Source organism: Cladophialophora psammophila (genome assembly GCF_000585535.1).
Source record: "Cladophialophora psammophila CBS 110553 chromosome Unknown aczJe-supercont1.5, whole genome shotgun sequence".
Lineage (NCBI taxonomy): Eukaryota > Fungi > Ascomycota > Eurotiomycetes > Chaetothyriales > Herpotrichiellaceae > Cladophialophora > Cladophialophora psammophila.
The window spans coordinates 336,424-348,694 of NW_006912926.1; the positions used below are offsets into that span (position 1 = coordinate 336,424).

General features: G+C 52.4%; 3 protein-coding genes across 3 annotated transcripts; 2 read left to right on the plus strand and 1 right to left on the minus strand.

Moving 5' to 3' along the window:
- Nucleotides 1-433: 433 nt before the first annotated feature.
- On the minus strand, nucleotides 434-2,452 carry A1O5_03772 (uncharacterized protein; the record flags this gene model as incomplete). The annotated part of the gene is made up of 3 exons (XM_007744383.1): nucleotides 434-816; nucleotides 908-1,075; nucleotides 1,159-2,452. The coding sequence occupies 3 exons, from the start codon at nucleotides 2,450-2,452 to the stop codon at nucleotides 434-436; spliced, it is 1,845 nt and encodes a 614-aa protein (XP_007742573.1).
- An 841-nt stretch (nucleotides 2,453-3,293) lies between these two features.
- Nucleotides 3,294-7,375, plus strand: A1O5_03773 (uncharacterized protein; the record flags this gene model as incomplete). The annotated part of the gene is made up of 2 exons (XM_007744384.1): nucleotides 3,294-6,318; nucleotides 6,366-7,375. 2 exons carry the CDS (start codon nucleotides 3,294-3,296, stop codon nucleotides 7,373-7,375), a joined length of 4,035 nt encoding a protein of 1,344 aa, XP_007742574.1.
- Nucleotides 7,376-8,411: 1,036 nt separating this feature from the next.
- Nucleotides 8,412-12,068, plus strand: A1O5_03774 (uncharacterized protein; the record flags this gene model as incomplete). The annotated part of the gene is made up of 1 exon (XM_007744385.1): nucleotides 8,412-12,068. One exon carries the CDS (start codon nucleotides 8,412-8,414, stop codon nucleotides 12,066-12,068), a length of 3,657 nt encoding a protein of 1,218 aa, XP_007742575.1.
- Between the last annotated feature and the right edge of the window lie 203 nt (nucleotides 12,069-12,271).

Genomic DNA, 12,271 nt, shown 5'->3' on the forward strand with positions numbered 1-12,271 from the left:
CGGTGGATAAAGGGCTAGCGAGGCTCACCAGGCCTCGTGAGAGGTGGTACTGGTACTGAACTCGTACCTCAAATCAAACATTCCTGCTTATCTAGCTCATGCCACTCCACCTGAGTTAATAAGGTCTTAGGTGATCAATGCTGCCTATTGCCTCTTATGCTAAAGCTTAATGTATCCATGGTAGGGTGATTGGCATGTTTCAGGATTTCTCCAACAACAGAGTCGTCCAGAATGCTTTCGTATTCCGTTTGGAAATTTACGAAGTACGGCTTCCATTTGCTCGCGAACCAATGAAAGCTAGACCATCTCGCAAGGGAATCCCCTTTCAAGTGGTTGCTTGAGCCCTGGAGTGCTGGGGGAAACTCTGTCTCAGGCCACCAGATGGTCGCCCATATACCGAGTAACAGTTTGCTTCAACCCTGTCTACCAATCTCTACAAGTTGCACCCACCTTCCATCAAACACCATGTCATGGTCACTGGCGACATGCGCATCCTCAGATCCATGACCCCTCTTTCTCTCCATTCCCCCAGTCGTCTAGTGGCGTCCTCTAGCATCGCTTCTTGCCTTACTCCCGCCCACAGCACTTCTGCCGCAGCCGCAGCTCGAGGCCAAAGCTTTGAATCAAGGTCGCTCGAGTCAGTCTGCTCAGACCACATTAATACTTCGCCTCCCTCAATGCCCTCTTGGAGATCAGCGCTAATATTCGCCAGTGGATTGTAAGTATACATCTGCCTCCAGTTGTGATAAGGGTTGCAATAGTCAAGATATGGCTTTTCTAATTTGCTCGAGTATCCGCCCGATGTGTTGTAAGGGACTCCAGGAGGCGACTTGCCAGATGGATAGGGGTTGAGAAAGACTCCAAAACCACCTTCTCACGATGAGCAAAGTCCAGCACTCGAGCGGACGGTACTTACAGTCGAGATACCAAAAGTGGTAGTCTCCAAATATTGCTCGGTGGCCTCTTTTCAATACTTCTTCGATTCGCTCACTATTCCGCCAAACTTGGACCAAGGTCTGTCTCGACGGAGCACTATCCATAGCAGAAGGCAGTGTCAAATTCCAGTCAAGGAGCACTAGTTTGTCGTTAGCAACAAGCAGAAGGTCGGGGCTTTAAAAGGCTGCCGCAACACCCGAGTCATGCTCTAGGGAAGCTTACTCTCCTCCCAGACAACTGGCTGCATGCCATGCCGGATGCTTGCTTCGATGACACTGTCGATGAATTTCTGTAGCAGTGGCTGCAGCACTCCCGGGTCGTCACTCTGCACAGTTTCGTCGAGGAGATAGGCCGCTCGATTCAACTCATCGCCACCGACGTGGTACAATGACGTGTAAGGACTCGTTCGCGACAAAAGGTCGTCAAGGACAGTGGCAACAAATCTGTGCACGTCCGATGAATTGAGCTTAAGCTGGCCACTCAAAGGTTCTGCGGCAAATGTTGACCAATCTAATTCATTGAATGCCGCAACCAGGTCGGGATATGCATAGGTCACCGACGCCGTGTGCCCCGGCATGTCGATTTCAATGAAGACCGAAACGCCCTTGGCAGCACCATGCATCTGGATCTCACGGAGGTTGTTGGCGCTCCATACGAGATGGGGTTGATACGCCCCTTTCCGAGCCAAGTCCGGGAGGGAGGGTATCTCGAGAGGCCAACTTTGCGAATCAGTCGCATGGATGTGCAATCTATTCAACTTAGCCATTGCCATTGCATCGATTGTGCGTAGGAGGTCTTGTGACTCAAAGGGATTTCTCGCTATGTCAATGCTCAACCCGCGATGACGCCATCTGGCTCTATCGGCTATTCTCAAAGGTGCAAATGGTGTGTATGAACCCGACTTTGTTGAGTGGGCAAAAAACAGCTGTTCAAGAGTCTGTAGGCCTCTGATCGTCCCAATGCTGCCGTTTGCCTTGATAGAAGTGATACCGTCGTCGTCGATATCAATTAGATATGATTCATCACCTCCAAAATAGCTTTCCGGGGAGAGTGGCTCTGATGCCGGACATGACTTTTGCTGAATATGCAACGTGGAAATGTAACGACGAGCAGCATGTGGATCAGGCTCAAAAGTCGAATGTCGTTTGTAAAGCTTCCAAGGGACGAAGTTGGACTGTTGGATTGATTGAATGGCCTCGCGTACGGCATTCTGCACAATTGATCTCTCAGAGAAACAAGGCTGGTCACTACTGTTTCTGGTCACAAAAGCGAATTGGAGCTTATCCATCAGGCCCTGTGTGAATCCGAAAGCGCCGTTGAGCACGCCTGCCAGATGACTCCCCTGAGAGTTTGCAGTGCCATAGACATCAATTGTTTTCTCTTCGCAGCGAAGAGTTGCATGAAGGGCTGGATCAAGCCACAATACTCGGTGACCGGTTCGGATCTCAGCAGGTTGGGGCCAAATAGCAAGGCAAGGCGCGATGGACACCAGGATGAGTAGATGTTGTGGCAACATTACAGACAACTGGTGGCAAAGCAATCATCGGGGTCTTTCTGGGCGAGAATTGAGTTGATGAATTGCCTGCCGAAGAGTGAAGTTGAGAGGTGCATGGAAGCAGGCGAGGGTAGTATACGAAAAAAAATGGCCCTGGTCAGACAGGACCGTCTTGGCAGCAAACCTGGGCAAACATCAATTCCTCCACTGTTAGTCCCAAGTTGACCTTCTTCTATAAGTAGCATATCATTTATCTCTTGAGATAGCGATACCCTATCTTTTGTCTATACTATTAGCTACATTGATATAGCGCGGCCACTTGGTCGGGATCAAGTACTCTTCGGCTACATCAGGCACTGCGCTGCGAGCCTGGTTTACGCAATACGGTGTCCGTTTATTCTGTCAGACGGTGCCACTTTATTTTTCCACTCACCGCATCGGTTAGAAGACAGAAGGGACGACGATCCGGTGGTACGGAGGTCTTGTTTTTCCGTCCCGGAAGACCTACTGGGTACTCCCGAGTAAGTGGAAGACTTGAAGTCTCCAAGACCTCCTGTCTCTTTCTCCACATCCCGTAATATAACCAGACGCCAACGTCCTTTTTCCGCATCGCATCTTCCTGTGCCTTGCCTTGTGTTGGTCTATCACAACACCTGTCACCTAATTATTCTTACCCTTTTCCCCTGATACAGTGACAGACGTCGCTATTCACTTGGCTTACCTTACATTTGAATCGACTTGTGGTGACATTTTCATGCTTGCCACACTCTAACCTTTCCAGGCGTTTTCGGTTTCCCCGTCCTGCTCTTTCGGTTTCTCCCCTACCGGTTCTCTCGAGGCTTTCTTTGGAGCCAACACCACCATGGCCACTGCAACGGCAGATCCTACCGCAAATGCCAGCTCTAGCATGACCAAGACTCCTGCTCAACTCATGCAGGAGAAGCACGAGGCTGCAGAGGCGCATCATGTGACGGTCGAAGATGTCGTCGACGAAGACGACCTTCAACATCCTCCCCCTGCCCATCATCCTGCAGAAGAGGCGGAAGATACCACAACCACAACCAACACCAACGGGACCAGCAACGTTCCAATGTCGGCAAAGGCCGCGGGAAAGCAAAAGGCAACTGACAAGCCTCCGGTTCTTGACACTCAGTCTGAGGAGGCTTTTCCATCTTTGGGAGCTGCCACGAAGCCTGCCACCGCTGCCCCCGCGAGACAGCCCGGTTGGATAGCCAGTGCTTCTGCCAAAGCTGCGCCAACAAATGGTTCTCCCGCACTGGGATCCCGCCCGACCTCTTCCGGTGCTCTAACGCCGACCTCGACGCCCGGTGCGCGGACTCCTGTCACCGCAGCCGGCCCACGCAGCAACGTCGTTCTTCCTGGAAGATACCGCGACTCCTTTGAAATCGACAACGCGGATCTGGACAAGAGCAAACCTTTGTCACGCATCTTGAACGATGTCAAAAAGAAATTCAATGTTATCGTTACTCCCAAGTCTACCAATTTTGCGACTCGAACCGAATTCATTGCTGAGGGTCCCAAAGCCAGAGTCACAGAGGCTCTGATGTACGTCTCTAAGGAACTGACGCTGGAGAAACAAGTTAAGTTGGAAATTCCTTCCACCGTCTCCGCCCAGATCATTGGCAAAGCTGGCGCGAACATCAAGAAGCTTGAAAACCAGTTCAATGTTCGCATACATATTGACCGTGATACGAAACCCGTCACGAGCCCTGAAGATGTCAGGACTGATGTGGTCGAGATTCGTGGGAATGCTGCTCAAGTCCGGCAAGTCTACGAGCAGATCTCAAATCAGGTCAAATCTCTGCAGCCGAAAGTCGATCTACCCGTTCGCAACATTCCTCCAGAATTCTATCCGTTCATTGCTGGCCGGCACGCAGATCGTATTCAACAGTTGGAGCAGGACCGTGATGTTCGAATCAATGTGCCACAGTACCACACATGGCAGCAACAACCGCCACCACGGCCTGCCGAGGTGGACCAACCCCCTACCTTCGTTCCTCATGGAGACAATCACATCGTCATTTCTGGGGACCAAGCCGCTACATTAGAAGCACGGCTATTCATCGAGCAATTGGCCGAAGAGCTCCAGAAGGAGCTAATGCTGGAAGAGCTTGCCGCCGAACAGATTCTACATCCATACATTGTCGGCGAGCGCGGCATGGACCCTCTGAAGTTCTTGGAGGAGACAGGCTGTGCTGTTGTTCTACCACCACCCGATCATGAGACAGAGGATATCCACATCATCGGCCCCAGAGACAGGCTCGAAGCGGGTCGGAATCTTGCTGAAGAATTGATGTCCCGAAAGCACAATCGAGTCGTCGATATGCACAAGCATTTCAACGATGCCCCTCAAGGTCCGGAGCGCCACTCAAGAGCGCTTGCCCAGTACCTTCAACAGAAGGCTATTGAACGAGAATTCATGAAGTCTCATGGTGCAGAAATCATCTTCCCACCAAGCAATAGTGCCTCCCCGAGCTGGACTGTCATTAGCAACGATCCCCAGAAGGCACTGTCTGCGCGCAACGAGCTCTCGAAAATCACTCAAGCCTATCCTTCGGCGAGAATTCAGTTGGTCGAAGTTGATCCCTTCTTCCATCCTCATCTCGAACAGATGCATGCAGCCAATCTGAGGGATGATTTGGGTGTCCATATGATCGTGCCTGAGGACGGCTCCGATCCCGTCGTGCTAGTCTACGAGGGTCCTTCACAGGAGGAGCCTTTCGCAATTCCTCGCACCAAGCCCAGCAAGGCTGAAATGGCCAGCTTTGAGAAAGCTCTTCAAGAGGCACAAGCCTTGCTGCTCAGTAACATTCCTCATCAAGGTATCTCTGTTCAGGATATTCACGTCCCGAAGAAGTTTCAAGACAAGGTCAAGAGATTTGTGAACAATGAGCCTAGGCCAATGCCTCCGCAGGCTTTCCCGGTTCAAGTAGACTTTGGCAGCGCTAGAGGCGGTCCAGGACAACCCAATGGTGTTTCAAGAGGTTCACCATCCGAAAGAGTCTATCTACGTGGGCCAAGCGAGGTAGATATCGCGGAACTCCGCCAGAAGATCGAACAGTTCTTACAAGAGGCCGAAGAAGACGAGAAAGAGCGTGGATATACAACCACTTTTGCGTTTCCCACCAAATTCAACAAGAATTTAATCGGAAAACAAGGTGCCAACATCAAAGCCCTGCGTGAAAAGCACGACGTAGAGATCGACACTCGCGAGGACGGCCAAATCTCCATCAAAGGACCGGCAAAGAAGGCTGAAGCTTGCAAAGCGGAAATTCAGCGGCTAGCGAAACAATGGGAAGATGAAGTCAACTTCGCAATCAAAATTGACCCGAAGTACCATGGCATGCTCGTGGGCCGGAACGGAGAGAATCTGCAGAAAATCCAAAGCAAGGTTGATAACGCGGTGCGGATAGACTTTCCGAGAGTGCAGAAATTTAGCGACGATGCCTCTGTCGCCGACACAGTGAGCGAAGCTGGCGCTGGCAGGGGTCAGCCTCAGGATGAGATCAGAATACGAGGACCCCGAGCCAAAGCCGAGAAGGTTCGCGACGAACTGTTGAGTCTCCACCAATACTTGGTTGATAACTCTCACACTGCAACTGTGTCGGTAGCACAAGGACAGATTGCCTCTCTCATCGGCAGGCGTGGTCAGGAGATGGAGAAGCTCAGAGCCGATACAGGAGCTCAAATTGATATCCCAAAAGCCGATGGCTCTGACCGTGTGACAATCCAGATCAAAGGCACCAAGCAGCAAGTCGAGAACGCCAAAAAGGAGCTGGAGAAGCGATCCAAGGCCTTTGATAACATTCTTGCGCGCACTGTGACGGTGGACAGGAAGCATCACCGTGCTCTGATCGGAGCTGGCGGTATGTTCTGCCCCGAATTACACAAGGAGACACGCTGACTTTTCCAGGCTCTCATATCCAAAACCTTGTCGCCAAAGCAGGCGGCACCGGCTCTAGTGCGGAGCACGTCCGATTCCCTCGTCAAGGGGACGAGTCTGATGAGCTTACTGTTAGGGGCACAGCTGACGTTGTTGAGAAGATCGTGGCAGCCATTCAATCCTTCGTGGACGAGCGAGAGCACCAAACGACAGAAACCCTTGATGTTCCCGTAAACCAGCACCGTAAATTGATCGGGCCGAACGGCAGCATTCGAAAGAAACTTGAAGAAGAGTTCAGCGTGACCCTCAATGTGCCTAGTCAGGGCACTGGACTCACGGGGGTGAAGATCATTGGTCGTCCGGAAAATGTCTCCAAGGCCAAGGAGCGCATCCAAGGAATGATTTCCCAGCCCCAGGGCGAAACAATCATGGTCCCACGGTCTCTGCATCACATTGTTTCAAAGAATGGAGCTCTGTTTCGGGAGCTTTCCCGCGATGGCATTCGCATCGATCACAATGGGCATAAACCACCACCGAAACCTGCCGCAAACCGCGGACCACGGACACGGACCACAAATGGTGATATGCCACTGATCACTGATCAACCTGGGGAGGAGTCCTACTCATGGGATATCGTCTCCAATCAGCAGGGACTTGATGGTGATTCGGGAGAGATTCCTTGGGTGATCATGGCCGGCAGGGACTCCTCGGAGGACACAGTCGCCAAGGCGAAAGACAAGATACAGTCCCTGCTGGAGAAGGCTGCCGAACCTCAACACACAGGCTTCCTGATCCTTCCCGATCCCAGACTGCACCGCCACATCATCGGACAGGGTGGTTCGACCATCAATGCTATCAGGAGACAGTCTGGTTGTGACATTCAAGTTCCAAACAGAAATTCTGGCAAAGGCGAGGAAGGAGAAGCTATCACGATTCTGGGCAAGGAAGATGGTGTGCTGTCTGCTCGGGATATGATTCTCGAGGAGATCAAGAAGGCCGAGGCTGGCCGAAACTCGCCAAGGGGTGCTGGTCGTGCTTAGAGAGTCATGCAGCGACATTAGGCGGTTGATTCTGGCAGATCAGTGGACTTCCGCCCGTTAAGAGGTTTGTAAGAGTACCGAAAAGACGCTGTTTGGTTGGGCCTAGTGAGGGACGGACGCAAGGCTCTGGAGAAAAGAAAAAGTACCGAGGACGCAGTTGAATAATTTGGGTTGAAAAGTAGCGCAAAGCTAGAGCTTAGAGCAAGGACTGATTCTCTGAGAGTAGGATGAATCCACTCGAGCAAAGAGACCTATCTAGCTAGCCCTACGGAGAGTATCATCTACTGATCTGTTGAAAAGAGGCGGCTATGACGGGCATCTTGCTTGATTCCCTCCTACCCCGGTTTGCTCGAGTGAATACGCTACGCCTCGACACCACCCAATGAATCAGGTGTCACGCTGTCAAGTGGGATGAGGGCTGTGCAGCCTCTGTGCTCGTGCTACCCGGTACTATCCCTGCCACCCCTTGGTCGTCCCGCCGCCGTCGGCCCCTAACCGAAGTGCTTTTTGAGCTTGCAATGCAGCCGCCCAATAGCCTGAGTCCACGCGATCGGTAAGTCCAGCTGAAAAACAAGTGGCACGCTCGAAGTGTTTCGCTGTCAGAAGGACGATAGCCTTCGTTGATCATGAGCATTCGGTTGACCTTTGGAAATAGAAGAACCACATCCTTCGTCTACATCGTCAGCTGTGTTCGATATAGCAACTACCGCCGCCGTTCTTGAGCTCTCTTTGGCTACATTGAATGCGGCGTGTATTCTGGGCCCAGACTGTGTCACTTGTTGTTCAATGCGGCCAGGCTGCCTTCGATCAATACTGGCGGCCGCAATCCTTCCTGTCCTCTTGCCACCTTACCAGACACTCCGTTGTGGGTGCTGCTCCAGGCCCTAGTATGCTCCCTGCTTTCCTCCTGGGTGCTGCATCGAATGTGTTTCCACAAAGAAAGAGCCCGTGGCCTCGACGTTTGCTGGTCGACCTAGTTACACGTCTGGAATTCCACACTCCGGAGGACGCTCTTTCAAGCACCCACTCCTAGGTAATGGCCGAAGTTGGTGTGGCTGCCAGTCTAGCTGGCCTTGTATCTCTAGGACTCCAAGTCTGTACCGGCTTGGTCAATTACTACAATGCATACCGCGAGGCGGAAAATGATGTTGAATGCCTTTGCGACGAGACCAACCACCTCACACAGACCTTGAGGCTCTTCCAAAGATCAATCAATGACAGCCGCATCGACACGGATCAAGAAATCCAGGTCGCTGCATTGATCGAATCATGCAGCGGCCGCATTGCAGAGTTGGACACGGAACTGAGGACACTCTTGAAATACCGGAAAGACGAGCGTCGGTCCATACGCAAAACCATGTCGCGCACGATCCGGGTGTTGTATCCCTTCACTGCCGACACGGTGCGCAGACTTCGAGAAAGGATATCCAAACTCAATGAGATCCTGCAGCAGGCTGGTACATCGATTCTGATTAGCCAGAGCAACACCATTCAAGACACTATCGACCAATTCTACACCAGGGAAGACTCGAAGGAGATTATCCGCTGGCTGGATCCACCAAGTCCAAGATCTAGCCACCTGGACGCTTCTGCGAAGCATAGGCAACAAACGGGATCCTGGCTCCTCGACGGCCCAGAGTTCGCACAATGGAAGAGCTCACCTCGTGCTGTTTTGTGGATCCAGGGAAATGCTGGCTGCGGTAAAACTGTTCTTTGCTCTGCCATCATTAACTCATTGATGGAGGACTGTGAGAGCCAAGCAAATGCCGGAATCGCATACTTCTATTTCGACTTCAACAATCAATCCATTGCTCAAGATCATAATCGACTTCTTCGATCACTGGTTGAACAGCTATCATCACAAAGTGGCCACCTTCCAAAACCCCTCGCATCGCTGTATCAACGCTGTCGCAATGGTACTGTGCAACCTACGACGGTTGATCTTGTAAAGACATTACAAATGATCATCGGCGATTTTTCACCATTCTATCTGGTTATTGATGCCGTGGACGAATGCAAGGAGAAGCAGGAGTTCTTGAACTTTCTCAACACCATCATGCAATGGACACTACCTCAAATCCACGTCCTTGCAACCAGCCGTACCGATATAGATACCGAGATTCGGAATCGCAAATGGAAGTGTGCCACTGTTGTGGTTGAAGAGCTTGTGGTGGACGCAGATGTGGAAAAGCACGTCCTTGCAACCCTTGAGGATGACGACGTCCTGAACAGATGGGACGCAATCCAGCAGCAAGTGATCGCGACATCGCTCATCAAAGGCGCAAATGGGAATTTTAGGTGGGTGGCATGTCAAATTGGAGCTCTGCGGGAATGTCATACCCTGGCCGAGCTTGAAGATGCTCTCAACAGCCTGCCCGCAACCTTGGAAGAAACTTACGAATGTGCGCTCTCAGCAATCAGTGATGCGAGAAAAGAGGCGATCAGGAATGTTCTGCGCTGGCTGTCTTTCTCGGCAAGACCAATCCGTTTGGAAGAGATTGCTGAAGTTATGGCTGTCGATTTGGCCGCGACGCCACGACCAGTCTACGATGCTCGGAGGCGACTGATCGATCCTCAAAGGTTCTTTCATACATACAGCACTTTGGTTCGAGTATTGACGGTCAAGACCAAGACTCTTACTTATAAAGAATTACGTTTAGCTCACCTTTCCGTCAGGGACTTTTTAGTCTCCTCCAGGATCCGCGACGGCAAGGCGTCTTATTATGCGATCGACCCCTTATCAGCGCACAAGAGCATTGCGGAGACTTGCTTAACTTACCTTCGACAATTTGATACGCCGCTTACCCTTTCGTCGAGAAGTCCCGAGAGCTATTGTCTCGCCCGCTATGCTGCCAAACATTGGCCTCATCATGTCCAAGCAGTGGCCGCCGCGGCCGAGAGGGCTATTTCAGTGACCACCGGCCAGCTCCCAAAGCTGACCAACATGGACCAGAACGCTCCCGTCATAGCGCTCATTGTTGAATTTCTCTTGTTGATCCTGAAGGTACTCAAGCTTTCGTCCACGAGTCCGCAAGTGAAGGACCTTCCGATTGACCTGAACTACTTGTGTACCGAGCTTCTCGGTGCTCAAGATGCCCAACTGCACAGCCAGATTCTTTTCTATGACCCGGATACGCCGTGGATGGACCAACCAGATATTGCGAGGACACTGCACACTCTCCCGTCTGCATTATACTATGCTGCACACGCCGGTCTGGTCGGGTCAGTCAGATTATTGTTAGCCAAGGGCATTGACGTCAACGCAGTAGGCGGGCGCTACGGGACCGCTTTGCAAGCAGCAGCCAGCAAAGGCCATACAGACGTTGTCAAGGTACTCCTGGCGAATGGTGCAAACGTCAACCAGGAGAGTGGAGACTACGGAAATGCCCTACAGGGTGCGTGCGCCTATGGTCACACGAGCTGCGCAAGACTGGTCCTCGACCATGGCGCTGATATCAATGCTCGAGGTGGCGAACATGGCACGGCCCTACAGGCAGCGGCATTCAACGGATATGATCAAGTAGTAGCAATGCTAATTGAGAACGGAGCTGAGATCGACGCATTGGACGACCAGCACAAAACGCCGCTCAGCTGGGCAGCTAGCGAGGGACACACCGAGACAGTGAGGCTGCTTCTTGATCACGGATCTGATTGCATGATCCGAGATGAAAGCGGCTGGACAGCTTTGGACGAATGTGCTCCGCCTGGGTTTGATGAGATCGTGCAAATGCTAATCAACCATCACCGGCCTATTATCTATTGTCAGGATACTACAGGCTTCACCGCTTTGCACCACACTGCAGGACAACGCCATGAATCGACTGTGCGTATCTTACTTGAGAGCGGCATGGAAGTCGACGCGCAGAATCAGTACGGCCGCACGGCTCTGTTTCAGGCTGTAAGCTCCGGACACGAAGACACCGTTCGGTTGTTTCTTCAGTACGGAGCAGATGTCGACATTATCGACGAGTCGGGGTGGAGCGCGCTGCACATGGCGGCGTATGTCGGGCATGTCATTGTTGGGGCATTGCTGTTGGATTACGGAGCCGACATGAGCCGTGGCAAGGGCGGCATGACGCCGCTACACGTTGCGGTGCTGCGGAAGAATATAGACTTTGTCGAGCTTCTGCTGGAGTATGACGCCGATGTTATGGCTCGAAACGACGACGGCCAGACAGCGCTCGACCTCCTTCTCTTGCATCAGACTGGCGAGGTTGCCAGGATCGCCTGGGAGCTGGGCATTGAAAACCAAAGCGCCACAATCACCGGCCTGCGCATCGCCGCCTCTGCGGGCCGCGACGTGAGAATCCGCCAACTCCTCGAGCGCGGCGCAGACATCAATGCGAGAGACGAAGCGGGAATGACCGCCTTACTTTGGGCCGCGGCGACACGAGGGGCGTCGACCATGAAACTGCTCATCGAGAACGGGGCGGATGTGAACGTGAGGAGCGACTGGGGATCAACCCCGTTATCATACGTCCACGACGATCCTGAACTGGTGGCCTTGTTGCTGGCCAACGGCTACAACATGGACACGTCGTCCGCGGGCGGCGGCAAGTTCGACGACACCAAGGCAGATCCGCACGCGGGGGATTATGTCCTCGAGGAAATCCGGGCCTTGATTGAGGAGCGCGTGAACGAGCCGTCGACGGCAGGCGAAGACACGCTGTCTAGTTCAGGCGACTCGGAGTAGGCTGTCATTGCTCTATACCTCTGTCTAACTACTGCTTACATATTACAACTTTCACGGAGACAGAGGTATGTATGTAGCACCGCCCTCGTTGGAGGTCTTGTACTCGTGCAGTTTCCGCACACTCCAGTCGGCCACTTCGTACTGGAGTTCCCCTTCGTAGATCCCCTTCCACGCCGCCGTGTCTTCTCGTCAAAAGCACCTTG